This window comes from Vipera berus, assembly GCF_964194415.1.
Source record: "Vipera berus genome assembly, chromosome: 1".
Taxonomy (NCBI): domain Eukaryota; kingdom Metazoa; phylum Chordata; class Lepidosauria; order Squamata; family Viperidae; genus Vipera; species Vipera berus.
The window spans coordinates 69,287,201-69,313,977 of NC_138202.1; the positions used below are offsets into that span (position 1 = coordinate 69,287,201).

General features: G+C 37.0%; 1 protein-coding gene across 2 annotated transcripts in view; it reads right to left on the reverse strand.

Annotated features, from left to right (window-relative positions):
• Positions 1-6,763: 6,763 nt before the first annotated feature.
• Positions 6,764-26,777, reverse strand: part of TMEM87A (transmembrane protein 87A) — a 29,343-nt gene continuing 9,329 nt past the window's right edge. Inside the window, exons 5-21 of one of the 2 annotated variants that reach the window (XM_081317337.1) lie at positions 26,538-26,585; positions 26,402-26,446; positions 25,921-26,080; positions 24,636-24,697; positions 24,094-24,277; positions 23,483-23,582; positions 23,084-23,177; positions 19,161-19,233; positions 16,731-16,835; positions 16,130-16,188; positions 15,567-15,670; positions 15,253-15,326; positions 14,256-14,317; positions 13,684-13,739; positions 11,928-11,958; positions 8,304-9,367; positions 6,764-7,936 (exon numbers count right to left, since the gene is read on the reverse strand). In XM_081317337.1, the coding sequence (XP_081173463.1) occupies positions 9,326-9,367; positions 11,928-11,958; positions 13,684-13,739; positions 14,256-14,317; positions 15,253-15,326; positions 15,567-15,670; positions 16,130-16,188; positions 16,731-16,835; positions 19,161-19,233; positions 23,084-23,177; positions 23,483-23,582; positions 24,094-24,277; positions 24,636-24,697; positions 25,921-26,080; positions 26,402-26,446; positions 26,538-26,585 (1,299 nt within the window). In that variant the 3' untranslated portion in view covers positions 6,764-7,936; positions 8,304-9,325. Of the gene's footprint in view, positions 7,937-8,303; positions 9,368-11,927; positions 11,959-13,683; positions 13,740-14,255; positions 14,318-15,252; positions 15,327-15,566; positions 15,671-16,129; positions 16,189-16,730; positions 16,836-19,160; positions 19,234-22,256; positions 22,333-23,083; positions 23,178-23,482; positions 23,583-24,093; positions 24,278-24,635; positions 24,698-25,920; positions 26,081-26,401; positions 26,447-26,537; positions 26,586-26,777 lie in introns of both variants that reach the window. The other variant, XM_081317336.1, reaches the window with a different exon arrangement.

Here is a 26,777-nt window from a genome sequence, read left to right on the forward strand (position 1 = left end):
AATTGAAATACAATTTTTTCTGCTGCTGTGATTTTTTCCACTTTTTTTTTATTGAAAAGTTTTAACATACATTTTATCTTTAACAGTCCCCCCTCCCCCTCCCTTCTCCCTCCCTCCCTACCCCTCTCCCCCTCCCCCCCCCACTTCCCAGAGCTAAGTACAAGGTATAAAAACAAAGAAAAACAATCATAAACATCCATATGCTAACAACCATAAACTCTAAAATCTATCACTCTCTGGCTCATATAGGATAATACAAACACTGTTAATATTAAGTATATATATATAAAAAAAGAGAAAAAATAAAAATAAAAAGGAAGACTTATTCAAATGCTACATGAAACTTTTTAGTCCCATATTTGTTCTGGATATACTCAATCCATTTTCTCCACTCCATAATATAACGTTCTTGCGAGTGATCTTTCAAATAAGCCGAGATCTTTGCCATCTCTGCCAGGTCAGAAACCTTTAAAGTCCATTCTTCTATTGTCGGTAGTTCCTCCTTCTTCCAATACTGACCTATTAAAAGTCTTGCTTCCGTAATTAAATTCAACATCAACTTGGTGTCCACTACCGTAGCATCTGTAATTATTCCCAACAAAAAAAGTTGCGGACAAAACTTTATCCTTTGCTTGAAAATCTTCTGCATATTCCACCAAATTTTTATCCAAAAGGCCTTCACCTTTTTGCAAGTCCACCATATGTGAAAATATGTTGCATCTTCATCGCCACACCTCCAGCATTTTGGCTGATAATTCGGGTACATACTTGCAAGCTTTTTAGGATCTAGATGCCATCTATAAAACATTTTATAAAAATTCTCTTAAATTTTGAGCTTGTGTAAATTTTACGTTCCTCACCCAAATCTTTTCCCACGTGTCCATTGTAATAACTTCTTGGATGTTTTGGGCCCATTTTATCATACAGTCCTTAACAAGTTCTGTTTCTGAGTCAATCTCTATCAATGCAAGATATATCCGTTTAATATGTGCTGGACCCTGATTTCTAATTTGTTTTATCAGATTTTCATCAGTCATTGTAAAACCAGTTTTCTGGTCTTCTTTCCACCTGGCCCGTAGCTGAATATATTGAAACCAAATTTGAACAATCTTCTCCTCTCGCAAGAGACTGTATGGTTTCAGACACCAGACATTTCTTTCCAGGCTTAAAATCTCCTTATACGTAGTCACATCATGTTTAAAACCAACATTTATATTTTCTATTGCGTGTTTTGGAATTGCCCACAAAGGTATCTTACAGTCTAACTTATATCTATACTTCTTCCAAACTCTCAGCAATGCCTGTCTTAAAATATGCGCTCTAAACACATTATCTACCTTCTTATCATACAACAGATATGCATGCCAGCCAAACAACAAATCGTGGCCCTCAAGATTTAATAATCTCTCTTGTGTCGAATTAATCCAATCACTTATACCTGCTAACGCAGCAGCTTCATAATATAATTTAAGATTAGGCATTTTAAGACCACCTCTTTCACGAGTATCCTGCATAATCTTAAGTTTAATTCGTGGCCTTTTCCCTGCCCAGACAAATTTGTTGATACCTCGCTGCCATTCCTCCAGATTAGAATCTTTCTTGAGAACCGGTATCATTTGAAATAAGAATAAAAATTTAGGCAGGACATTCATTTTCACTGCTGCGATTCGCCCCAACAAAGACAATTGCAATTTTTCCCAACTCTCCATTTCTTTTTGAATTTTTCCCCATAATTTTTCATAGTTGTTTTTATATAATTTTGTATTAGAGGGCGACAGAAGCACCCCCAAATATTTGACCTTTTTAGCAATCTCAAATCCAGTTAACCCTTCTAAAAGGGCCTTTTGCGATGCTGTCATGTTTTTAGCCAAAATTTTAGTTTTTTGTACATTAACTTTAAATCCAGAAACCTTCCCATATTGCATTATTATCTCCATCAGGTCCACAACAGAGCTCTCCGGCTGGGTCACTATAACAACCAGATCGTCTGCGAACGCTCTCAATCTATAATCCTGATCTCTAATTTGTATACCCTTAATTCTTTCCGAATTCCGTATTTTTACCAATAATATCTCCAATGTTAACACAAATAACAAAGGCAATAACGGGCACCCTTGCCTTGTACCCTTCTCAATATTACATGCTTCTGTCAAACTATTATTAACTATTATTCGGGCTGTTTGTTTTTGATATAATGCCCTAATTGGTTGCAGAAATTTATCCCCAAAATTCATTTTATCTAAAACTTTCATCAAGAATTGCCAATTCAATTGGTCAAAGGCTTTTTCAGCATCTAAAAAAATTAGCGCCGCAGGGATCTGGTTGTTCCTTTCCAAAAATTCCAACACATCAACTATATGCCTCACATTATTTTTCATTTGCGTACCACTAATAAACCCAGTTTGATCCCCATGAATCACCTGTTGCAAAACCCTCATCAATCTATTAGCCAACACCTTAGCAAATATCTTGTAATCTGTGTTTAAAAGTGATATCGGTCTATAGTTTTTTACTTGAGTAACATCTTGGTCTTCCTTCGGAATCAAAGAAATAAAAGTAGTTCTCCAAGACGGAGGCACCTTTCCCCCTCTCTGAATTGTCTGGAAAAATTCCTTTAACGGTTTTATCAACTCTAATTGCAAATTTTTGTAGTAAGCCGCAGTCAGACCATCCGTACCTGGCGCTTTATCCACCTTCAACTCCTTAATTGCTGTAAGAATTTCTTCTTCTGTAATCAATTGATTAATCTCCTCTTTTTGTACTTGCGTAAGAACCGGGATGCTAGCATTCTCCAAATATACATCAATGTCTTTTTCATTAATCTTCTCCTTAGCATATAATTTAGAATAAAAATCCACAAAGGCTTCCTTAATAAGATCCTGTTGAAACACAACCTTCCCCTTATGTTCAATTTTGTCTATATTAGAAGCCCTTTGCTTTTTCCTTAGTCTGTAAGCTAGCCATCTACCTGGCTTATTAGCATTACAAAAAGTATTATGCCTAGCAAACCGCAAATTGGTTGCCACCTGATCAGCCATTAGCTTATCAAATTGTCCTCTTAATAGCTTAATAACCTCCTTAGTCTTCACATCCAATGGATTCAAAATCAAGGCCTTCTCTTTTTCCTTAATTTCATTCTCCAATTCTTTCCTTCTAGCTTCCAAAGTACGTCTGTATTTATTATTCATATATATCAACACCCCTCTCATATATGCCTTGCTAGCATCCCAAACCATGTCCATAGAAGTATCCTTATTCATATTAATTTCAAAAAAATCCTTCATCCGTTGTTTACATTCTTCCACATTTTTCTGATTTCTAAACAAGTTCTCATTTACGCGCCACGAGCGCCTGTCTCTATTGTCCTTATTGATCTCTAACCATACTGGACTATGGTCAGAAATAGCTCTTGCACAGATCTTTACCTTCTTAATCCTAGAAAAAAAGTCGTTAGTCAGCAAAATGAAGTCAATCCTAGAAAAAGATTGATGTCTATCCGAAAAAAATGTATAATCCTTTTCATGCAGGTGTGTGTCACGCCAAATGTCTCGCAATTCCAAATCATCCTTCATTTCAAAAAAAGATTTAGGCAATCTGGCATGACACGGAACACGCTTAAAAAAACCAGCCTTATCCATCTGTACATCCAAAACACCATTCCAGTCCCCCATAAAAATAAATGATTTGTAATCCAACTGAGTAAGCTTTGTATGAAGTAAACTAAAAAAATCAGCTTGTTGTTGTTTTTGATTAGGAGCATACAGTCCAACTAAAAGCGTTTTTTTTGCCTTCTAGCAACAAATCTATCATAACGTATCTTCCATGCTTATCTGCTTCAATTAAATCCGCTGTTAAAGCACTTTTAACATAGACAACCACTCCATTTTTCTTATTCATTGCAGAGGCGACAAATTGTGTGCCCAACCTTGAGTTCAATAAATACTTTTGGTCCATAGCCCTAATATGCGTTTCTTGCAAGCATATAACATCAATCTTAAATTGTTTTAAATATTGAAAAACTTTCTTTCTCTTCTGAGGCGAATTTAGTCCATTAACGTTCCAGGTTAGAAATTTAGTCGCCATGCTTGTCATCCCGAAGCTGTTGAAGCACATCTTTTATAGCCCCTCTGTCTGCTTTGGGCCGTGCTCCTCCCACTGCCTCGCTGTAAGTACGCTTTGAAAATTCCATAAACTTCTGTTGGTCTTGTTCTTTTATTTGTTTTGCTCGTTTTAAAGCAGCACGCGTCACCCTCTGCTCTCCAGCATCAGCCAGCGAAGTTATAATTTGCTCCCCTCCAGCACCGTTCTCCTCTGTCTGTCCATTTTCGGCCTCTTGATATTTTCCTTCTCCAGATCCCTTTGCAGCTTCCAAAAGTGATAATGGGGTTGCTTTTAAAACATTATTGTAGAAATCACGCGCCTGTGTCACAGTAACCAGACGGTATCTTTTACCTTCATGCATCACCACCAATTCCACTGGAATCTCCCATCTGAACCTTATATCACGTTGCTTAAGTTCCTGCACAAGAAATGCAAAGTCCTTCCTTCTCCTTAAAATCTTTGGAGGAATTTCCTTTAAAACCAAAACTTCTTGGTCAGCAACCACTACTTTAGTATCATAGGCGGCTTGAATAACTTCATCTCTAGTTTCTCTCTTTGCAAAATAAACCACCACGTCTCTAGGTAGCTTTCTCTGTCTAGCAACCCATGAATTTACACGAAAGACTTTATCCATGCATCCCTTTATTTCAGATGCTGGCTGACCCAATACTGCTTCCAGAGCCTCAGAAATCAGCTGCTTTAGGTCTTCTTTGGTATTTTCTTTTAAGCCTCTGATTCTAACAGCATACTGCATCTGATAATACTGAACAAGACTCAATTCTCTGTCCATTTTGTCTCTTAAATCTTCATTCTCCAGCACCTTTACTTCTAGCATAGCATTCTTTTGAGTCAAATCTTCCACTTTTTCATCCAGACCTTGCACACATTCAGCCACACTTTCCACTGTAGACAAAATGTCTACCCTCATCGCACTGAATTTCTCTTCCATCTTCTCTTCTATCCTCTCCTCCAGTTTCTCCAATTTTTCCTCCACCTTTGCCAACTTATCACCCAGTGTTTCTAAAATTACCTGGACGTGTTTTTCAAGAGCATCTTGTAAATCCTTCGATGTCAATGCAGCAGGAGGAAGCAAAGCTTGTAACGATGTCTGCTGCACCGGGGAAGTTCCAGCACTCCGAAGAGTTTTTGAGGGAGGTTTAGCCGCCATCTTTTTACTTTCACTTGTTGCGCACTTTCACTTTAAGTTTAAAAAGTCCATTAAGCTAGAGAGTAAAAATAATAGTCCTCTTCACCTTATCCTCCTGTACCGCTCTGCCTGCTCCTTTTTATTCCAAGGTCTTTCCTTCTGGCAGGGGTGGTCGCAAACGCCTGGCTCTGCTCCAAAAATTCCGGAGCAGAGACGCTGAACAGCTGGGAGCAACCCAGGCTACGGGGGAGTTCAACCCTTCAGCCGCCCAAGCTTTAAGCTCAGGCGGCCCCGGAGAACTCAACCCCTACCTGGGGCCTCACCCCCTCCTCTTCTCCCGAGGAGGGGGCTTCAAATCCACCCGAACAGCTGATCGGCGCTGTTTCAGGTGAAAACAACTCAGCTGAGCAGCGGGCAGCCCGAAACGGCTGTCTCCAGCGCCGCGCCGCACCGGAAGTCGATTTTTTCCACTTGTTGAATAACATCTGTGGCCATATCTTGTATTCGTCTTTAGACGGCATTATCAGAACATGGAATATTACGAATACAAGCAGTCATTTTTCCATCAAAGAGAATTGAGGAAATTGCAATGGCAGAGGGAATCACTTCTTCCACGATTGTGTAAGGTTTATTTCGTTTAGCTGCTATCAAGGACAATTGGTAAGATGCTTCCAGACATTTTTTGGAGATGGTAGTGGACTTCACGAAAGCAGCATGGCGTTTTATAAATTCATCTCTCTTCTTCATAAAAAATGCTATTGGCTTTTCAGTGTGTTTTTTATGTTTTGTTGTAAAATGTCTCTGGAGCAAAGAAGGCTTCATGGAATGCTTGGATAGACACGGATCCCGCACAAAAAGAGTTCAATCCAGTTGCTGCACAATGAGTCACTGGGGAGGGCGGGGCCTCGCTCTGTGCCTGCGCTCTTCGCGCGCCCTCGGTAGGGTTCTTGCAGGCCGCTACCAAGCAGCATGTTTTCTGGTAGGAAGTGAGCTGGGAAGGAGCAGAGCGAGGGGGAGGTAGGGGGGAGGAAGGCGACGCCACATACCACCAGCCAGGTGCTCGCTTACCACCGGTTGAAAAGCCCTGCACTATAACATATTCCTAAGACAGGAGTAGGCAACCTTGACTCTTTTATGACTCATGGACTTCAACTCCCAGAATTCCTGAGCCAGTTATGCTGGGTCAGAAATTTTGGGAGTTGAAGTCCATGAGTCATAAAAGAGCCAAGGTTGCCTACCCAGACAACAGTGTTTATTTGGCTTTGTTTTAGTGTATATTTCAAACTCAGTCTAAGGTTCAGTGGCGGCATTCAGGAACAACAAAAAGCTAAAATTATTAAGGATGAGCAATGTGTAAGCTCTTTTGCACTCAACTCTTTTGACTCATCCAAACAAAGAAGGATATATTAAAATGCAGAAGCTGCCACTGTATCTGAACCCATGGTCTGTTCCTGATATTGTGCCATCAAAAATAAGACATTTCATATAAAATATATCAGAAAGATACTTAGCTCATTTCAGTGTTTAAAGGCAAAAATAATTTTATTATTCAGAACATAAATCTGCTAATTCAGACTGAATCAAATGAAAAAGTTCTTGTAAGACAGAGGACACCGTATTTACCAAACCACTTATACATTGTAAGTGCAACCAAAACACATCTGGGAAGAAGAATTAAGCCAGTACTAAATTCCATGTGAAAACCCAATTCCAGTTATTCCAGAAAAAATTACTGTATCAAATATCTGTAGGACTCGTGTTTTGGCACTAAACTTAGAAAAACACAATTTAAAGGTTTAAAAAAAAGACCTTCTTTCACACTTCTCTGGACAACTGAAAAGAAAGGTCCTGCACACATAATTGCATAAATTATTCCAGAAGTGTATTTGTCATTAGATTAACCTGAGTCTGTTCTGTTGCAAGACTTATTTATCCACCCAGTAACAGGGTCAGGTTTCTTGATAGCCTCTTTAAAAAAAAACCTCTCAAATATTCAGTATCTAAATATAATTATACAAGTGTATAGTTAAAAATGTCTCTTGGTGTAGATGATAGTTGGGAGGTAGGATGTAGAGTTGTAGACGAACTGTGGAAGGTAATGAAGCTATTGATACTGTACTGTAACAAGATCCTTTTGGCCTTTGGTTAAAATGACTTGAAGATTGAGCTGCCACATCATAGTCTGCAGTTTTATTGTGCATCACAGCCAGCTCCAGATCTGAAGAAACAGCTCAGAAAGATCTCTTCTTCTGTAAGCCTTGGCTATGGTTTTACCTAGAAGCAGTGGACAGGTGGCTATAAGTAGCTATTTTAAATATCTCACTGACCTCCAAAAACTGGTACTTCAAGAGTGTTAAAAAGCCAATGTATTGGGGTGGAATGTCAGCCCCACTACACCAGGACCACTGGGAACAATCAGGAATGCCACTTAAGAACTGCAAAACAGAATACTTCCCATTTATGACTACTATTTTTACAAAGATCTCACCCAAGCAAATTTAGCACAGGTTAATCAAATAAAAGTATCAATTTAAAGTCAAACACAGTCCAACTGGAGCTTGCCGCCTACAAGTAATTTCAAATAAAAAATGTTTCAGTTTTGACAAATTACAGTACCACAATTCACAGCTGATAGGTTCTGTTTGACCTTATGAATCAGTGGCTCAAATCTTTTTGGGCTCAATAAACCTAGCATAAGGGACGTGGTGGCTCAGTGGGTTAGGACGCTGAGCTTGTTGTCGATCAGAAGGTCGGCAGTTTGGCGGGTCGAATCCCGAGTGCCACGTAACAGAGTGAGCGCTTGTTACTCGTCCCAGCTTCTGCCAACCTAGCAGTTCGAAAGCATGTAAAAATGCAAGTAGAAAAATAGGGACCACTACGGTGGGAAGGTAACAGCATTCCGTGCGCCTTTGGCGTCTAGTCATGCCGGCCACATGACCACGGAGACGTCCTCGGACAAGCGCTGGCTCTTCGGCTTTGAAACGGAGATGAGCACCGGCCCCTAGAGTCAGAAATGACTAGCACGCATGTGCGGGGGAACCTTTACCTTTTAAACCTAGCATAATTTTAACATGGAAATAGGGATAGTTGGAAAGTACTGTGATGTTTGATGGCTTTTTCATTCACTTACTGTTCCAATTCGAATGGTTAACTGCTCATGTTCAGACCTCATAGCAACAAACTTGGGATTAAGTAATAACTGCTTTTGAGTACATTAAATTGAAAGTATTTTTTTATGTTATGGAATGAAAAAAGTGCACTTAATTTTGCTAAAAAATATTAAGCATCGTAATTTCTTCCAAATATTTCTTTTGGAGTTTTCCATAAGCAAAGTCTTCCTTCAAAAACTCTCTTATTTTTCATAGCCAGACAGCAGAATCTTCAGACAATAAATATTGTTTCTAAGAGAAAAGGCACTGATCCTGATTCAAGATTTCTCACACACGACAGGGTGTTGCATATCTGTTTTTGTATGCAAAGTATTTTTACAGATGGGATGATGATTCTGTCAGCTCTGACAGTGTAAGTCCTCCAAGAAAAGTGGATAGAGATAGGAATCAAACTCCCATTTACAGTCTCAAGTAGAGGATCCTGGAATTAAGTGTAGCATCTTACTGAATACACCATGCTGGAAATTATCTACAAGCAGAGGTCACTTTTGGCTTGTTTGAAGAAATTTCTGCACGGTCCATCCTTACTGGCTCGAAGAAACTTCTTGTTTTCTCACACCCCTTATAGTTAAATCATGGAATTTAGAGCTAGTGTTGAATTAAAAGTTGCTCTGCCAATTGTTAAGTGTTTTAACTTAAATACTTTACAAGAATTTGCTGCGATAAAAGACATTTCCATAGTTTAAATAGGACACTGGCAGCAAACAGTGCAAATGCAAATCTTTTCATGACTGAAACTCCCTCCATGCTGACCTCACACAAAAAAAATCCCTCTGATAACAATCAGTAGTTCCAAAGTTCATGGAACATATCAGAGAAAGCAGAATTGGAACATTGCAAGAGAGACAAGGTTTCTTCCTTTCTCAAACAGCAGTAAGACAGATTCTTCTGCAAGTCGTATCATCTTTCATTCCATTTTGGATCTTTCAAAGTGTGTGATCATTCTTTCCTGCAAGATTAATAAATGGAATCCAATAAATATAACAATTTACTTTCCTGAAAAAATTACATTATTGTAACTGAAGCATGATTGTGAAAAAGGCATTATTAATCTAATTGTTGCTGTTGCTTCTATGGCAAAGTTGTCAAATAGCATAAATTCAATTTCGGCATAATAAAGTGAGCACAAGGCAACTTTTATCATACACAAAATATACATTTTGTTTGAGTGTGCTCTTCTAGGTGCAAGTTAAGGTTAGCATGTTAAAAACATTGAGTTAAAGCTTTTAAGGCCTAAAAAGCTGTTGATCTAAGCCCAATAGCTTGTTCAAAAGAAATATCACATGAAAAAGGTAAAAGTCACATTTTAATGTGAGATAGTATTAAAGATTGTAGCATATAATACCAATACCAACTCTACTGCTATTTGCCTCATATCAGAAACAGAGAATAAGATTACAAGTTGCCTTGTAAGAATGCACAATGCATGTTTTTTTATGTTACCCTTAGCGTTAGTCTAATGGAAAATGTGTGAACCACAAATTATTTATATTTCATTGTTTAATGTGCATTCTTCAATTCCTGCAGTGTATTTCGATTTTCCAGCTCTCGTACTTTCCTAATCATTATCCTGAAATATCTCCACAGTACTGCCCCACTATAACTAGGCAAATATTGTTAGAATATTCCTGTCCATGACCGTCCACCATCATATCCTTCCTAAAAAATTCAATACATTTTCCTTATCCATTCAGTGTACCAACCTTTCTCAATCTACCCCCCATAGTCCCCAGTTAGTATTTCGATAAATATATGCTAACTGGGAATTATGGGAGTTTTACTTTAGTACACGTGTAATGGACATCCTAAGAAAAGTTTTATTGTAACTAGAGCTCTCCTAATTATTTTCAAATCCTTTCTCAAAAAGAAGTCCACAAGTCACTTAGCTTAACTGTTTCTTATTCCTTATTCTCCAGTTAAAACTGATATTCTGTATATTCAAATTACAGTTATTCACTTTATATATTATTCCTGCCTCAGCATCACTGCAACTTGTTATCCTTGCCTTTCTTTCCTTTTTGCTATGTGCTGCTTGCTTCCAAGTATTCCCATTTACCCTAACAAGCAGAGAAACGGGAAACCTAGATTTCTCTTGGAAGGGCCTGTGATCCTTTAAAGCTTCAGGGACACTGGTGGCACTGTCTAATAAAAAGCCAACAGCAACAACTGTACATTTTAAGATTATGGGTAATATGATTTGGATCATCATTCAGAATGCTTATTTCCTGTATGGTAGCCTCAGCACCATAGGTAGTGACAGATTTTATTTTCCTGGGCTCCAAGATCACTGCAGATGGGGACTGCAGCCAAGAAATTAAAAGACGCTTGCTCTTGGGGAGGAAAGCCATGGTAAATCTAGACAGCACACTAAAAAGCAGAGACATCACTCTGCCAACAAAAGTGTGTATAGTCAAGGCTATGGTCTTCCCAGTTGCAATGAATGGCTGTGAAAGTTAGACCATAAGTAAGGCTGAGTGCCAAAGAATTGAAGCCTTTGAACTATGGTGCTGGAGAAGACTCCTGTGAGTCCCCTGGACTGCAAGGCGATCAAACCGGTCAGTCCTAGAGGAGATCAACCCTGACTGCTCTTTAGAAGGCCAGATCCTGAAGTTGAAATTCAAATACTTTGGCCACCTAATGAGAAGGAAGGACTCACTGGAGAAGAGCCTAATGCTGGGAAAGGTTGAGGGCAAGAGAAGGGGACAACAGAGAATGAGGTGGCTGGCTGGAGTCACTGAAGCAGTAGGCGTGAGCCTAAATGGACTCCAGAAGATGGTAGAGGACAGGAAGGCCTGGAAGAACGTTGTCCATGGGGTCGCGATGGGTCAGACATGACTTCGTAACTAACAACAACAAGCCTCAGCACATTTTCCAAACAGCATTCAAAAATTTCTCATATCAAATTCACATTAAAATTAGTCTCAATACCATGTTGTATTCTGCACCCTCTCCATAAAATATCAGGTTTATTTAGAGAGCTAACAATGCAAGCAAGGCTTCCCCTGCCAGAAATTCCAGGTTGGACAATTCATATTTACCATTTTAAAAGCTGGTATTAAGTATTTTGAGTGAAATATCGTTCTCATCTATTGATGTTTTTCACCAAACACTGACATGAAGTCTTAACATATTTTAGACTTATTCCAATTTAGATTTAATTCTCTCCCTTCCCATATACACAGACAAAATTAAGATTTGTTGTAGAAAATAGCTAGTGGGAGGGAATAAAGGGATAATTGCAGGGAAGGGTTAAAGGATTCCATTCACAGGCTTTCTGCATAAGTATCTCAATGCAGATTGTTTAAAAAAAATCAGGTATCTCTTATGAAATCTTTGACTAAAGTATTAAACAAAATTTCCCTTTGACATTTAGTAATTCCCTAATACACTAACTGAAACAGTTAAAGCATTCAGTTTTTAATTGTTGAAATCATTTCTTTAATTCTTAACTCATGACTCTTTTGTCATATCATAGGACCTGAATTATTGCTTAAGGGTTAATTACTGACCTCGTCTGAATCCAGTAATGCTGGCAAAGCCCTGCAATTGAGAAGGAAAGAAAAACATAGTAAAACAAAGAGAAATTCATGACTGCTGTCATGCTAGCATGAAGTATGCACATTCACCAAAATATGCTGGTGATTCAGAGTGCAGGAAAAGAAAAACCACATAAATAGACAAAACTTTGCATTTTTCTTTCACTGAACATTAAACAAAATTAGCATTTGTCCACATCAGCCATGTAAGACAAGGATATATATTGTTTCCGGCCTAGGGCTACATTTGACTACTTGATAACACATGGTTGGGGGGAAAAATAGGTAAGCCCAGAAAGGTAATTGTATTTAATATGATTAAAAATGAAAATTAAAATGTAATAAATATGATGGTTCTTCTTGTATTTATTCACTTTCTCTTCCTTCACCAATTTTGTAGGTAATTCTTGGGGCTGAACCCAAAACTTTGGGGAGATACATGGGGCCTTTAGACCTCAGACTAAGTGCCTGTCACCTCCTGGTCATTGAGCATCTGAAGTAACATTACAAAAATGGGCTGCAAAGTGGCCTATTTCTTTTTTCAAAAAAAAAAAAAAGGTTGGGATGGAAGCAGGAAGATTCTGGGAAATAAAAATCCTTCCATGCCTACCCCTACTTCCCCACTCCTAAGGTTCAGGAGTTTAGTGGTAGAAATGATAAGCTGTCTATTCCCACTTCCATCTTTAACCTACCTCAAATCTTCACAATAATAAAAAGGACTGCCCCATTTCCACCCATCTCTTTTGGTGACATCATCATGACACTATCAAATGTGGGTGTCAGCTGCCTATTTTCATCTTCTTTGATGCGTGTTAGTAAATAAAAATAAAACTGCCATAACCGGGGGGGAGGGGCACTAGTGAGGGGAAGAGTGCTGGAGATGTAAAATAATCTTGTGGGAAATTGGGGAGTATGGACACTGACAGAAACCAGAGGTGCTAAAAAGAGCCATCTTCTGCCTTCAAGGACACCAGCCCTGAGAAAGGAATTTGCTGTGGCTCTGGAGGCACCATGTTCCCAAACATCAGAACAAGATCTAATTGGACTGCTCTCCCAGGGGGGAGGGTTTTGGACACTGGGAATTGCTTTCAATATATGATTTTCGTGCGGTTTTTCTTCACTCAACATCTCTAGTTAACGTACCTTTTGTCTAATACCTATGGAGTCAAGGGTTGTACTTTCCTAGGGAGCAAGTTGGGGCCAGTCTGACAGTGGGGCAGAAGAGCCCTGGTGGTACAATAGTTAGAATGCAGTATTGCAGGCTGAGTCTGCTTATAGCCAGGAGTTCAATCCTGACAGCCTCCTCAAGGTTGATTCAGCCTTCCATCTTCCAAGGTCAGTAAAATGAAGACCCAGATTGCCGGGTGCTATATGCTGACTCTGTAAACTGCTTAGAGAGGGCTGTAAAGCACTATGAAGCAGTAGATAAGTCTTAAGTGCTATTGCTATTTAGCAGCCTATCCAGTGGATATTGTCTAATCTAACAAAGGCCGTTGATTCTAAAAAGCTTCCCAAAGATTGTTTCATCAAGTAAAAGCAAGTTTAAACAAGAACAAGGATGCATTTATAATGTATATTAGAAACTGATAACTGGCAGCCTAAAAGGCAGAATCCAGTAGTTACACCCATTCTGGATATTGCAAGTGGCAACACCCCCTTTATTTTCAAAATAACTGTTTTAGTGCTTTTAAATATATTTTTATGTGTAACTCTTACTATGGTTACTTACACATCAGTCACAGAAGAAGGAACATTCTCTTCTACCCATTTCAAATCATCTTCTTGCTACAGTTTTTAAAAAGATGATTATTGAATTATTATGTGCTTAAAATTATAGTACATTTTTGTGATGATTACATTCAATCTAAAATATTAAGCAAAAAAGTATCTTCCCCATGTTTTTCCAATGGAATATCTCATTAACTATATCTGTCATTTTTTTCACCTCTTATTTCAAAGAGGCCCATAAACATTTTACTACATTACTTTATATATAACATAGGCCATCATTTTAAAAAGATACGCTTAATTGAATTACCAGTTTTATTTTAAAGCATGCTAAAGAATGTATCACATTCAAAGTACTTTAACGTGCCATTATTCATTAAAAAATTTCAATTACAGGTTATTCATATCATCTCCCTTTTTAAGCATATTTTAGTTTAATCCCAACAACTGACATCACTCATAATTGCTGCCATTTATTGGAAGTAATATTTCGCTAATCAGCATCTTAGCACATTATTCTTATATCTTCCATTTTCCCAGCATTAGCTAAAAAAATACTAGTTAAGAACTTACTGCTTTGTTGGTTTTAGGATTTCCATTTGATTCTTGTTTTGAAGTTCTCATTTTCATGCCTTCTGCATAAAATATTAGGGGAGGAATCTTATTCAAGAGTGCAACACTTAGTTGAGTATGTAAAATATAATATATAATACATATTTATCAGTGTTTAATCTATTTCCCACACTCAGAACAGGCTTAAAAACTGTTTTATGGAAAATTGGAATAGACCTGTGGAGGCAACTCCTGGGAAAGATAACATAGGCAAAATTATTTGGTCCTATAGGCTTAGTTTTCAATTCTGTTTATTTCTGATGCCATGATAAATCAATATGAGAGAGATCTTCAAAAAGACAAAAGCATGCCTAAACTGGGCAAAACTGGAGTAGCCCACTGGAGCTACTTTAGGAACAGAGGTTCAGTATCTATGTCTGACAAACATAGAGCAAACAGGTCTGTTTAGAGATGTGAGAAAAAGTAGAGATCTGTTTTAATCTACAGTATTCTAGTTCCATTCCAAATGTTCTCATGAAGATATAAGGATGTATTTCTTGCATGCTGAACAGCATGATCAACTTTAGAAGTTTATTGTTCCCTGGTTCACATGACGTGGTAAATCATAATGTTATATTTTGATCTTAATATATGCAGATGCACCCAATGGTGTATTATACAGTCATTAAACCATAATTCATTATAATGTGTGAATCAAGTCCACCTTGTTTATTTCTTAAATATCTGACTCAAATGTAACTATGTTTTCAGCTGCCGCTTGAATTGCAGTGCCAATGCAAAGATTGGAGAGACCATCCCATGAAAAAAAAATGTCTCTTAGGGACAAAAATGCAAAACAATTGCTTGTAATAGCCTTGTTTCACAAAAGACTGCAATAATGGTATGTAATTAAAACTTGAATTGGGGTAAAGGGATACTAGTAATAATACATGAAGCTACAGATATGCCCTTTCAGAATTAAAGTTGCTTTCATAAAACAGAGATATGTTTTTCTTACCGAAACTCTCTTTCAGCATTGGCTCTTTCTGTTCATCGTCCTCATCTTCTTCAGACAACGGTGAAAAAGCAAACCTTTCAGGAAGCAAAGTAACAAATAATGGCTTCATCGGATTAATGGCTTCAACAGTAAAATATTTTTACTGTTTCTTTAAACTTTGTGATTTTTAAGATTGTTTGTAGTATCTAAAGCTAAAAGGGAAAGTACTGGACAGCTACAATAAGCCGATGCCTTCGACTGTATCTACCTATATTTATAGTATAAAGTATATATACTATAAAGTATAGTATAAACTATAGTATAAAGTATAGTACCGCTGGTTGTTGGCAGATGGCCTCCAAAGAATCATGATGACAAAAAGAATCATTGAGAACAACAGCCGCCAGATGGCATCATCAACCCATAGCTCTTGCCAGTCCTGTTAATAGACATAAGATATTAAATGATAAAAAGTTCCATTTTTGAAATGAAATCCCAACATTTTCAGCAAGGCAAAATTAAAGTTTGACTCCTAATGATTTTAGGCTCATGCCCATGTTGTTTCCTTAGCAATAATAAACAAGTGTTTTCATTTGCCATTGACTTCTCCCAAGATATATTCTTACCTTCCCAGATCAGCCTATAGTCTTGATAATTCTCTATCGCAGGGGTGTCAAACTGGCAGCCCACAAACCGGATACATCACACACAGGTCACACAAAGGCAAAAAACATCGTGATGCTTCACGATACGTCACGTGATATGATCAAGTTTGACACCCGTGCTCTATCGCATCCACCCAGGTCTGAGCCAGCTTAGCTTCCAAGTTAAGACAAGGTTATCAAATTCCTAGCTATCTACTTAGCTAGCAAAACTGACAAAAAAGAGACAGACTCACCGACTTACAATCCATCAGTCTGAATTTCAAAGTTGTCCAGATGATAAAAACAATAGATGCTAAAAGTTTTTTTTTTAAAAAAAGAACACATATATATGGCAAAATATTAGCAAATCAGACTGAACTGCAGAACTGCAGAATAATGTAATTATTATTATCATCTATAACTAATTCATACTATTAAACTTGTGGTCATCTGCCTGATTTCTTTGAAACTTGCTCTTTATTCACTGAAAATAAAAATCATAATGAACAGTTTTACAGAAAAATATTTACCCTTAACTTCCTATTCAGTTCAATAAACTTAAGGAGATAACAAAGATAACATATTTACTTCTGCATCCTAGAATTATAATAAGAAATAAGAAATTTTTGTTTGAAATATATTGGCAAATTTCAGTAAGTCATAAGAATGCAATATTTAATCTCCTTCCTGGCAAAAAATTTATTTCCTTTTATCTCCTTCATTTATGTACCATTATTATTTATGAAATAAATGTGGACATGTTTCTTGACCTTGAGCACCAATGCTAAGTACCCTATGATATCTGGTTTAACAATGTTTATTTTAAAATTAGGAATAATAATTTCTACAATTTACCTGCTATTGCCAAGATGAGTGTATTGGTAAAGTGCCGGTAAAGAGATAGCTTCACAACATTCCTCCTAAGCTTCAACAATTTCATTGTTTGAGTTAAACTGATAAATATGTATAGAAAGTCAAGGGAAGATTCAGTATATATACATTTATGACATAATCATACTCTAGTTTCTTTTCAGATCTTATTTGATATCACCAGATATATTATTACGCATTAATCCTGGGAAAATAACATATATATATATATAATAAACAACTCACAGAAATCTGAATGATATTCTACCTATTTTGCAGACTGCCTCAATTTTTAGTTGCCACGTTGAATCCCTGACACAGATGTTATTAAATATATTTAGTTCTGGTATTGCTCCAAAGGCTGTTAAAAATAATGAATAATCCTGCCTGCGTGAAATATGAACTAATAGTACTGAGATTAGTCATGTGGCATCCTATCTCCAAACTTTATAGTGCCTGTTTAAAGTATTGTCCTTATGAACTTAGTTTTCAGCCATTTTACAGAAAGTATGCCAAGATGAGTTCCATCTCTGGCATAAATCACAAGTACATGCAAACTCTGAGGAGGATTACTAAAATGAGCATAGCATCCCTTTTTGCCAGTACAATGTAAATTGCCTCACAACGGATGGGTTCATACTTCATTCTAAACCAAGGTTTGCTTAAACATAATCGGTAGAATTAGATGGGTTTGCATAACATACAAAGTCCCAAATCAAATAAGTTGTATTAGTGCAATGTTGAATCAAATTATTGAATCAGACCATGTCCCATCTAACCTAATACTGCTTGGGTTGAATAACAGCAGCTCTCCAGGATTTTTGACAGGAGATTTTCCAATCCAAGTTGAAAATCCTCTGGTTGTCTTTCCCAACTGAGTGATGTACAACTTCAGATTTCAGAATTCCCAACTACCACAACTACTGAGATCTGCGCTTCTGGTGGATACCTAAATTAGGCTTGAATACATTCTGTAGAAATTCAGATTACAGTTATATACCCTACTACTACAACAAGAGCACTTCCAAAAATGGTAACTACAGGTAGTCCTCGACTTACAACAGTTCATTTAGTGACTAGTCAAAGTTACAACAGCACTGAAAAAAGTGACTTATAACCATTTTTCATACTTACGACCATTGCAGCATTCCCATGATCACATGATTTACGTTTGGATGCTTGACAACTGGTTAAATGTTATGACAGTTGAAGTTTCCCAGGGTCACACAATCACTTTTTGTGACCTTCTGGCAAGCAAAGTCAATGGGAAAGCCAGATTCACTTAACAACTGTGGCAAGAAAAGTCATAAAATGGGGCAAAGCTCACTTAACAAATTTCTCACTTAGCAATATAAATTTTGGGCTCAAGTATGGTCATAAGTCGAGTACTACCTGTATCACTGACCCCATGGAATTATGTAAATCATTCTGCAAAAGATTTATTTATTTATTTATTTATTTTATTACATTTATATACCGCCCTTTCCCGAAGGACTCAGGGCGGTTTACAGGGTGATTAAAAAACCAAGATACAAAAGTTAAAAGCAAATTTAAAAAAAAATTATATTTGTCCCTGCATAAATAAAACCCCAGTTAAAATAAGATTAATCCTCAACCTGGGCTCGAAGAGCCAGGTCTTCAGGTCCCGGCAGAATGAACGGAGGTCGGGGGCAGTCCTCAGCTCCACTGGCAGCTGGTTCCAAAGGGCAGGCGCCCCCACTGAGAAGGCTCTATCCCTGGGTGTCGTCCGCCGGCAATCTCTTACCGGTGGCACCCTGAGAAGACCCTCCCTGTGGGAGCGCACTGGACGAAGGGAACTTGATGCCGGCAGCAGGTGTTCCCTCAGATATCCCAGACCCAAGCCATTTAGGGCTTTATAGGTCATCACCAGCACCTTGAATCTCACCCGGAGGGCAACCGGAAGCCAATGCAGCTCACGGAGTAGAGGTGTTACATGGGAGTATCGGGAAACCCCCATCACAACTCGCACGGCCGCATTCTGCACCAGCTGAAGCCTCCGAGTGGTCCTCAAGGGCAGCCCCATGTAGTTTTCACTAGCCTCTTTGGTCACTAGATTTGCAGTCAAATGCTGTCCATTTTGACCTCAAAAGTCCACTAAGCAAAATGAGGCTTGTTCCGTACTATAGTTTTCCCCAACCTGCTGCCTTCCAGATGTACTGAGATTCAATGCTTATCGTACTGAGTGAAGGATAAGAATGCTGAAATCACATTCAAATTCACTAATTGAAATGCACTAGCAAAGGTAGGCAGGAGCAAAATCTTGGGAGTATTATATCTGGGGAATAAATCAAACAATAAAAAGATCAGTCAGAATATCTAAAGGAGAATGCCACCCACCATGAAAACCCAGCTCCAAATAAATTAACAATCCACCAAATAAACCAGTGAAGAAGGATATCCACCAACAGAGAGCAGTATCTAGGAAAGCCAGTGGAATAAAAGCCAAGGAGGCAAGATCATTCTGTGCCTAGAGAGACAAAGAGAAAAAGGCATTGAGATCAAGGATCAGGAAACATGCCTACAAAGATTAAGATTTGAGAAAAGACTGCATCCTAAAGATATAGACCTGTTACCTTACTATCTACTGAACACATTTTTCTTCCTTTATTCCCAAAGAATAGGTCCAGTTACTACATTACTCTGATATGTGTGTGTGTGTGTGTGTGTGTGTGTGAATGTGCATATACATATATAGAGCGCTCATAAACATATGTATTTTTCACATGTTTTTATTTTACTGGATTTTATTTTTTTCCTTTGAAGGGTACTTGTCAATTCTAGGATTTCAGTTCAACTACAGGTAGACCTCAACTTACAACAGTTCATTTAATGACCATTCAAAGTTACAATATCACTGAAAAAGTCACATGACCAGTTTTTACACTTACGCCCATTGCAGCATTTTGCAACTTTCTGACAAGTAAACAGTCAATGGGGAAGCCAGATTCACTTAACAGCTGTGTTACTAACTTAACAGCTGGAGTGATTCACTTAACAACTATGGCAAGAAAGGTTGTAAAATGAGGCAAAGTTCACTTAACAACTGTCTCACACAGCAACATAAATGTTCAGTTCAATTGTGGTCATACGTCAAGGACTACCTGTACATAAGACCCATAACTAAAAGGAACCCCAATAATTAATACTGAATGACCAGATAGGAGAAAGAATGCTAAGAACCAGAAGGCAATATTGCTAGCTCCATTTTCCATAAACTGGAATCAGTAAGCACAACTTTCATTCTCTATCAATGAAGGAAAGTTGATAGGAAAGAATGTCCTAGAGCAATATCTCTACAAAGTGACCAGAAGCACATTACAGAACGTTCTATTAAACTGTGCCTAAGGGCTACCTCTAAAAAAACCAAATATATCTATTTTATAAACTTCATAACCATAGAAGACATATGTACACCTTGCCTGAGATGAAACAGGAAAGAATATTTCCTGTGATCTACAAAACGTTGAATTAACCTTGGGCAAAAAGGGGAAATCCTGTGTTAAGACATATACCCATCTTCCGACCTACACCAACAAAGAACCTACTTTTTTTGTTGATGTCACTTGCCAGAGCTAAGGAAAGGATGCCAGGTATGAGGACCCTGGAATACAGATTATGGCAACAGGATGTAGATCCAGAATGTGAGGACCCCGAGGGCATCTGGTAAAGGAGTTCTCAGATCTCCAGTCTCTTCCACATAGTGGATTTCACTGTTTTGCTTAAAAGATGCTCTTAGTCACCAATGTTTTGGAAGCCCTGCCTAGTTAAAAACCTAATAATAAACCTGCAAGTGGCAGCTTCTGGCAAGAATCGTCTATCTTTTTCTAGGAGAGTCCTGGATAGAGATGGGAGGGAAGGGAGGGAAGAGAGAGAAGGTGACACCAGGAAGTAGTAAAAAGTAGGAGAGTGGAGTGGCCTTGTCTATTTTGGTTCTCCTGCCAACAACAACTGCCCCTGACAGTTTATTGCCAGGGCAATGTGACCTTGTTATTAAAATATCCATCATTTCCAGTTATATTATGATTTGTCACCCTTATGTGTGCTTCAAAAGATTAAACAGATTACGTTTTAGGCAAAAGTGCCATTTTTGAAGCACGTTTTTGCATGCTGGCTACACTTTCCCAGAGTCCTAACCCACAAAGTGTTCCCTCCAAGCCATTCTCACTTCCAGATTTATCAGTCAAGAAGAAAAATACAAGTAGAGTGTAGAGACTTCCTATCCAAATTTTGTTGTTGGCAGTAAAAATCAAACTCTACAGCAACTATCCTCTTTGCAAATTATTGCAACAGAGCTCATTTACTGTCAAATCTAGATTGGTCCCAATAATCTGCCAAAATATTGCTGGATTTTCATTTGGGGCTAATGTAAACCATATTATTATGATTAAAATACTTCTACCTAAATTTAGTAACAGAAAATTGCAATAATTATTCAGTACTGAATAGAATTATTTATGGATGATTTCACTGTAACTGAAACTATATGGATTTTTTGCTTTAGATGTGTTAGGTTTGTTTTATTCTTACTAAAGCATCATAAATGTGTTGCTTCCAATATTAAATTAAACTGCTAATATCAGTTGTATTGCATCTTGTTCTAAACTATTAAGGTATTGGAAGTTAAATATTGGAACTGTCAAAAATACATTGTATAAAATCATCCACATTTATATTTACATCACTCTGATTTGTGTTTTAAAACAATAGCATTGTATACACAATTTGCACTTTCCATTAATCTACTATCAAATTTCTTCTACCAACCTACCAACCTACCAACATTGCAAGGAAGCAAACAGCTTTAATACCACAGACATGTGAATAATAACTTAATGCTCTAGATATAATAATAATAATAATAATAATAATAATAATAATAATAATAATAATAATAATAATAATAATAATAATAATATATGGCTAATAACAACAATAATAATAATATAATATAGATGGATGAATAATAACTTATTTGGCTACTTAGGCTACTTAGAGGTTTATCTGTACCCTCTGGGTCATCTGAATACTGCAAGTGCCCTCAATGACTCTCAGAAAGAGGCTAACAACCAGATGACTGCAAGGAATATAAATCCTTCCATTCTCCACCAATCAGTCAGAACTGAAGAAGCTTCTTGGATGAGAAGTGAAAAGCCTTCAAGCAAAAACAAAGTCCAGTTGCCTTTTGAAAAAGCACCCTGGGATACTGTGGTGATATTCAGATTTGTGAGATGGCTCCTCTTTTTATTGCTCATAGTATTAGCAAGTAATACCCTGAATTAAGGGATTATAGGGTTGTAAAAAGGGAGTTTTTATAAGGTGGTTTTTCTAAGGCTGAATCCTAAAAGAGGGAGAGGATGATCTTTAGATAATTTAACTATTTGTTCACTATTTTTTCAAATACATCTACAGTAGTTTCTCTGATCCATTAAAAATCCAGGATACATATTGCAATGATATAAATTAGAAATATAAGACACAATTTTTGAAAGGATATCCAATAAATAATACAGGAGTCAATGACAGACAGTCCGAAGTTAGCTACAGCAGCTGTAACACCATGGAAAGACTGAAAAGGCATTAGAAAGAGAATTGGTTTGATATTACAAATACAATAAAAAGGATTTTTAAACATGGATCAGCATAGGAATAATAGTCCTACCAGATACAAAATAAAACTCAATGGGACAATATAGTTTACATTGAATAACATGGAGAAATAACAAGCAGATCAGGAATTGCCACGTGGCCTAGAAAATTTCATCTCCTAGATACCTTGAGTTGGGAATGTTAATAGATCCAGCCCTGTGAACCGCCCTGAGTCCCTAGGGAGAAGGGCGGTATAGAAATCCAATAAATGAAATGAAATGAACTACACAAGCTAACAATATGGTAGTCAAGATTAACCTGTCCAACATCTGATAGTTTACAAAATTACAAAAAGGAATATTCTTTTTAAACTCCTCTTAGTAGGAAGAATCATCCACTTCATTAATGAAAATTTAAAAGGAACTTATAAAGTGCACAAACATGTTCTTTAATAAATACAAGATAGAAAGGATTACAGATAAGGTTAAAATGAATAAAAACATTCCATTAAGAAAGAACCAGTGCTTGAGAAAAGCCAATCACAAAAATTCTATTGAGAGTCAAAAAAAAGGAATGGCTGCACAAGAAAAGGTGCCACCATCAAGAATGTCAACCATGAATATTCAACAAATCAGTTATTTTATGCTATACAAAACTTGCCTGCAGCAAGTGAAGCCCACCAGCTTCATGCATATGAGAGATACAAAACTCTGAAATAAGTTATTACTAACCCCAGTGACTCTGAGGACACCTTCCACACCAGAAAATAATAAATAAAGCACTCCAGCTGCAATTACTTTATGAAGAGTAACTCCCAGACGAGGTCTGCAATTGGGAATAAAAGAAATTTAAAAGAAAGTGAAAGCACAGATTGGCTTTGTCAAATGACATTTCATTTAATTATCTATCATTCCCCCATCAAGGAAATGTGAGTCCATTACTCTCTTTGGACCATACTGAACCTCCACCCAGACTTTGCCATCTCCCTCTTTGCAAGATGTGATACATGTGTGCATGCATCCCCTTGAAAAGCTAGCAAGGTTGACATTTTGTGGTTTAATCATTGCAAATAAAGCATATGGAAAAGCTCTTGATGGAATTAAAGAATTTGGGGCACAAGGATTACTCACTTTACTATGCCATATCCCAGACTCACTATGATAACAAGAATTCGAGCAAGGGAACGTTTCAATGCCGAAAGTAGCTCAGCCAGGATCAGTGCCTCTCGTACTGCAAATAAACACACACAGGACACTTCTTGAGCATACAGCTTAGCATTTAAAGCTTACACTGTGCTACAACAAATATTAATTTAAGAAAGGCTGACTATTAAAGAAAAAATAAATGGGAAAAGACATGTCTTTTTGAATAACATTAGAGCAATACAGAAAATATGAGAACTATACAATATTTGTGCAATGATTTAAATTCTTTAAAATGAAGCACATTCAACTGAACTAAATGATTTTCATTCTGAATTAATTTTTAGAATATTTATCTCAGTCAACTATTATCTCTTGCACTGAGACTGAGCTGATGAAAAATTAACATCAGAAATATTTTTGTTTTAATGCCTTCTCTAAGGATTTTGACCAATTAAACATGTTCCATTTGACAGATATGACCTAGAAAGCATGACGGAAAATATTTTCTATCACTAGATAGAAAAGGTTAGTACACATAAAAAATCATTCATATTCTTGCACTTGTGCATGTATTTAAATATGCTCTTCACACATACCGGATTTTCCTGTATAGCGAATATTCTGGAATTCTGCATAGAATACAGCTTTCTCCAACATTCCAAGTAAGATAACTGTACCAATCCAAAACTGTATCCTTAGAAGATCTCGCCAGTAGCAGGCTGACCAAGCAAACCACAGAACGCCAAACAACACATATACAATACACATCACCATGAAGAACTATTAGAGAAAGAAAAAATAAGATGCAATTTAAACGATTATTGCAATCTTCTCATTTCTAGCAGCTTATTTATACTGGTAGATTCCTCCTAGATTTTAGTAATTCTGATACTAATATTTTTCTATTTTTTAATTAATTATTATTTAAATTTGTTACATTCAATATCAGCAAAATCCATTTATGAGTTTTATAGATCACAAAATTCACAGTATATATATACATACACACACACACACCCCTTATTTCCAGATCTGGTAAAAATGTGATTTATTCCCTTGTGAGCTTAATATTCAAATTTACTTATACTTTGAATCCAATGACACATAACCTTTCAACAAATAATTTGCATTAACTTACAATCATAAGAGGATAATCTGCTAGAGAAAGGTATTCATATGGTCCAATCACTTCCACAGTCACTGTCAGAAAACAACCATGGAAAAGAACAAGAAATTAGGACTATAGAACAATAGCTCTGCTTGATGGTAGCCCTTTTGTGCTAACAGCTTTTAAATATAGCATCCAGTTTCTTAAAGCAAGAAATATTTAAATGTCAGTGAGAAACATCCAAGGGACCAGAACTCTTCCAATGTCAACAACTTCAAACACATGCTACCACTGACACTGATGGCATTACATGACTATTATGTGTACTATCCACTAAGAGCCTTATCTCAGGTAATATTTTAAAACCATCTGAATATGGGATCGTCATCATGCGTTGTGATTCCACGTTCACACAGGCTGAATAATGTATTTTCATTAGTAAATATATGGCTTTTGGGGTTTGGAATTCCTCTCTATTCCGCTGAATTAAATCTTCCCAAAATGGGGGCGGAGGAGGAGGGGAGATATTTGTACAATGACTGCTAAGATTACCACCCTATGACTTTTTCCAATGCTGAAGTACCAGCTAAGAAGAATTCTCACTATGCTTGATAAAATAAAATTTTACCACTTCATCTTTTTTGCTGAACTAAAAGCCCCACAAATAGTTTGCTTGTTATGGGAAAGTTACTCCAAGCACTTAATAATTTTGATTTCCCTTTTCTGCCCTTTTACTTGCTATGGCATTTTCTTTTAAAAATCACTGAAGGCACGGTGAAAATTCTACTCATTATTGCCAGTCTTAAGACTCAAATGGTACAATGGACTGCCAAGATTAGTGTAAGGAGCTATCTAGACACTCCATGATAAACATCACATTTTTAAAAAAAATCTGGAAGCCTTCTTTATCTCATTATTGAGTTAGGATGTTTTCTCTTGCTCAGAGATAAAGGGAGTCTCACATGGCAAAAACAAGGGAACAGCAATTTGCAGATATTGCTACATATAAATGTACATGTAGTCTGGTTTGAAATAAACAAAAGCTCTTGCTTTTTTCCCTTTCTATACAGTGGTGAGATTCAGCCAGTTCGCACCACTTCGGCAGAACCAAAGTGTTGGCCAAGCCCAGAATAGACTTCCAGAAGTGGCATCCACACAAAGAACTGGTTGTTCACATATCTGAATCCCTCCACTGCTTCTATATCTAATCAAGCAAAAGTATCCCTGTAACTCCAAGACACATTTTCAAACATTAGCATGTAACATCTAAGTATTTAAGCAAAATTCCAAAATGAATGAACTACACAGGGCTCACTGATTAATGGTGCTTTGGGTTGATCGGAAGGAGCCATAACATTTGGTAATTCTTCATGTGTTCCTTTAATATTTGCTCCATCCTTTGAAGGTGTAGTATCAACCTTTACAATAAAGATATATGGCCCATCTTGCCATGTTTGCATTACAGCATTCATTGCCTGAAACAAATTACACAACTTTAAGTCACTACACAATGCAAAATTTCAAAGAATACATATTTCTCCTGTGTCAACAAGATTACTTCAGGAAATCAGATGTAACCTGAACCATAAAACAATATAGGTTTGTTTGTTATTCTGTTGGGTGTTCTTTATTGTCAACATTAAACATTTACATACTATTGATTTTAATTGAGAAGCATGATGTACAGAAGTTACAGGATGTATCTCCTAGTTAATCAATGAATCATGCAGATAGCAGAGTTACTCAATATAACTGTGCCCACTATATTCGACATATATCACTTTTCACATACTTACAAAATTCTCTACTACAGTAGTGTTTGTTCCATTCTCTTTCCTACCCTATTTAAGGCAAAAGTAGATTTAGTAAAAAGCCCAAAAATATATGTGTAAATCAAAATTTTGCAAGCATTAATAATTTTTTACAAAATACCTCTTTACTGCCTAAGAGGACTGGATGAACAAATTCACTGTAGAAATTCTAATAAAAGATAAACAATTGTTTTAGTTACATTGTATATATATATATACACGCAAACAGGTAGAACATAATATTAATGAAATTACTACAATAAAGGACTACAAAGAACTGAATTCAGGAAATAAATCCATTTATGTTCATGTGTATATTCAAAATCTGGTTATACAAAATGAGATGCTGGTCTGAGATAGC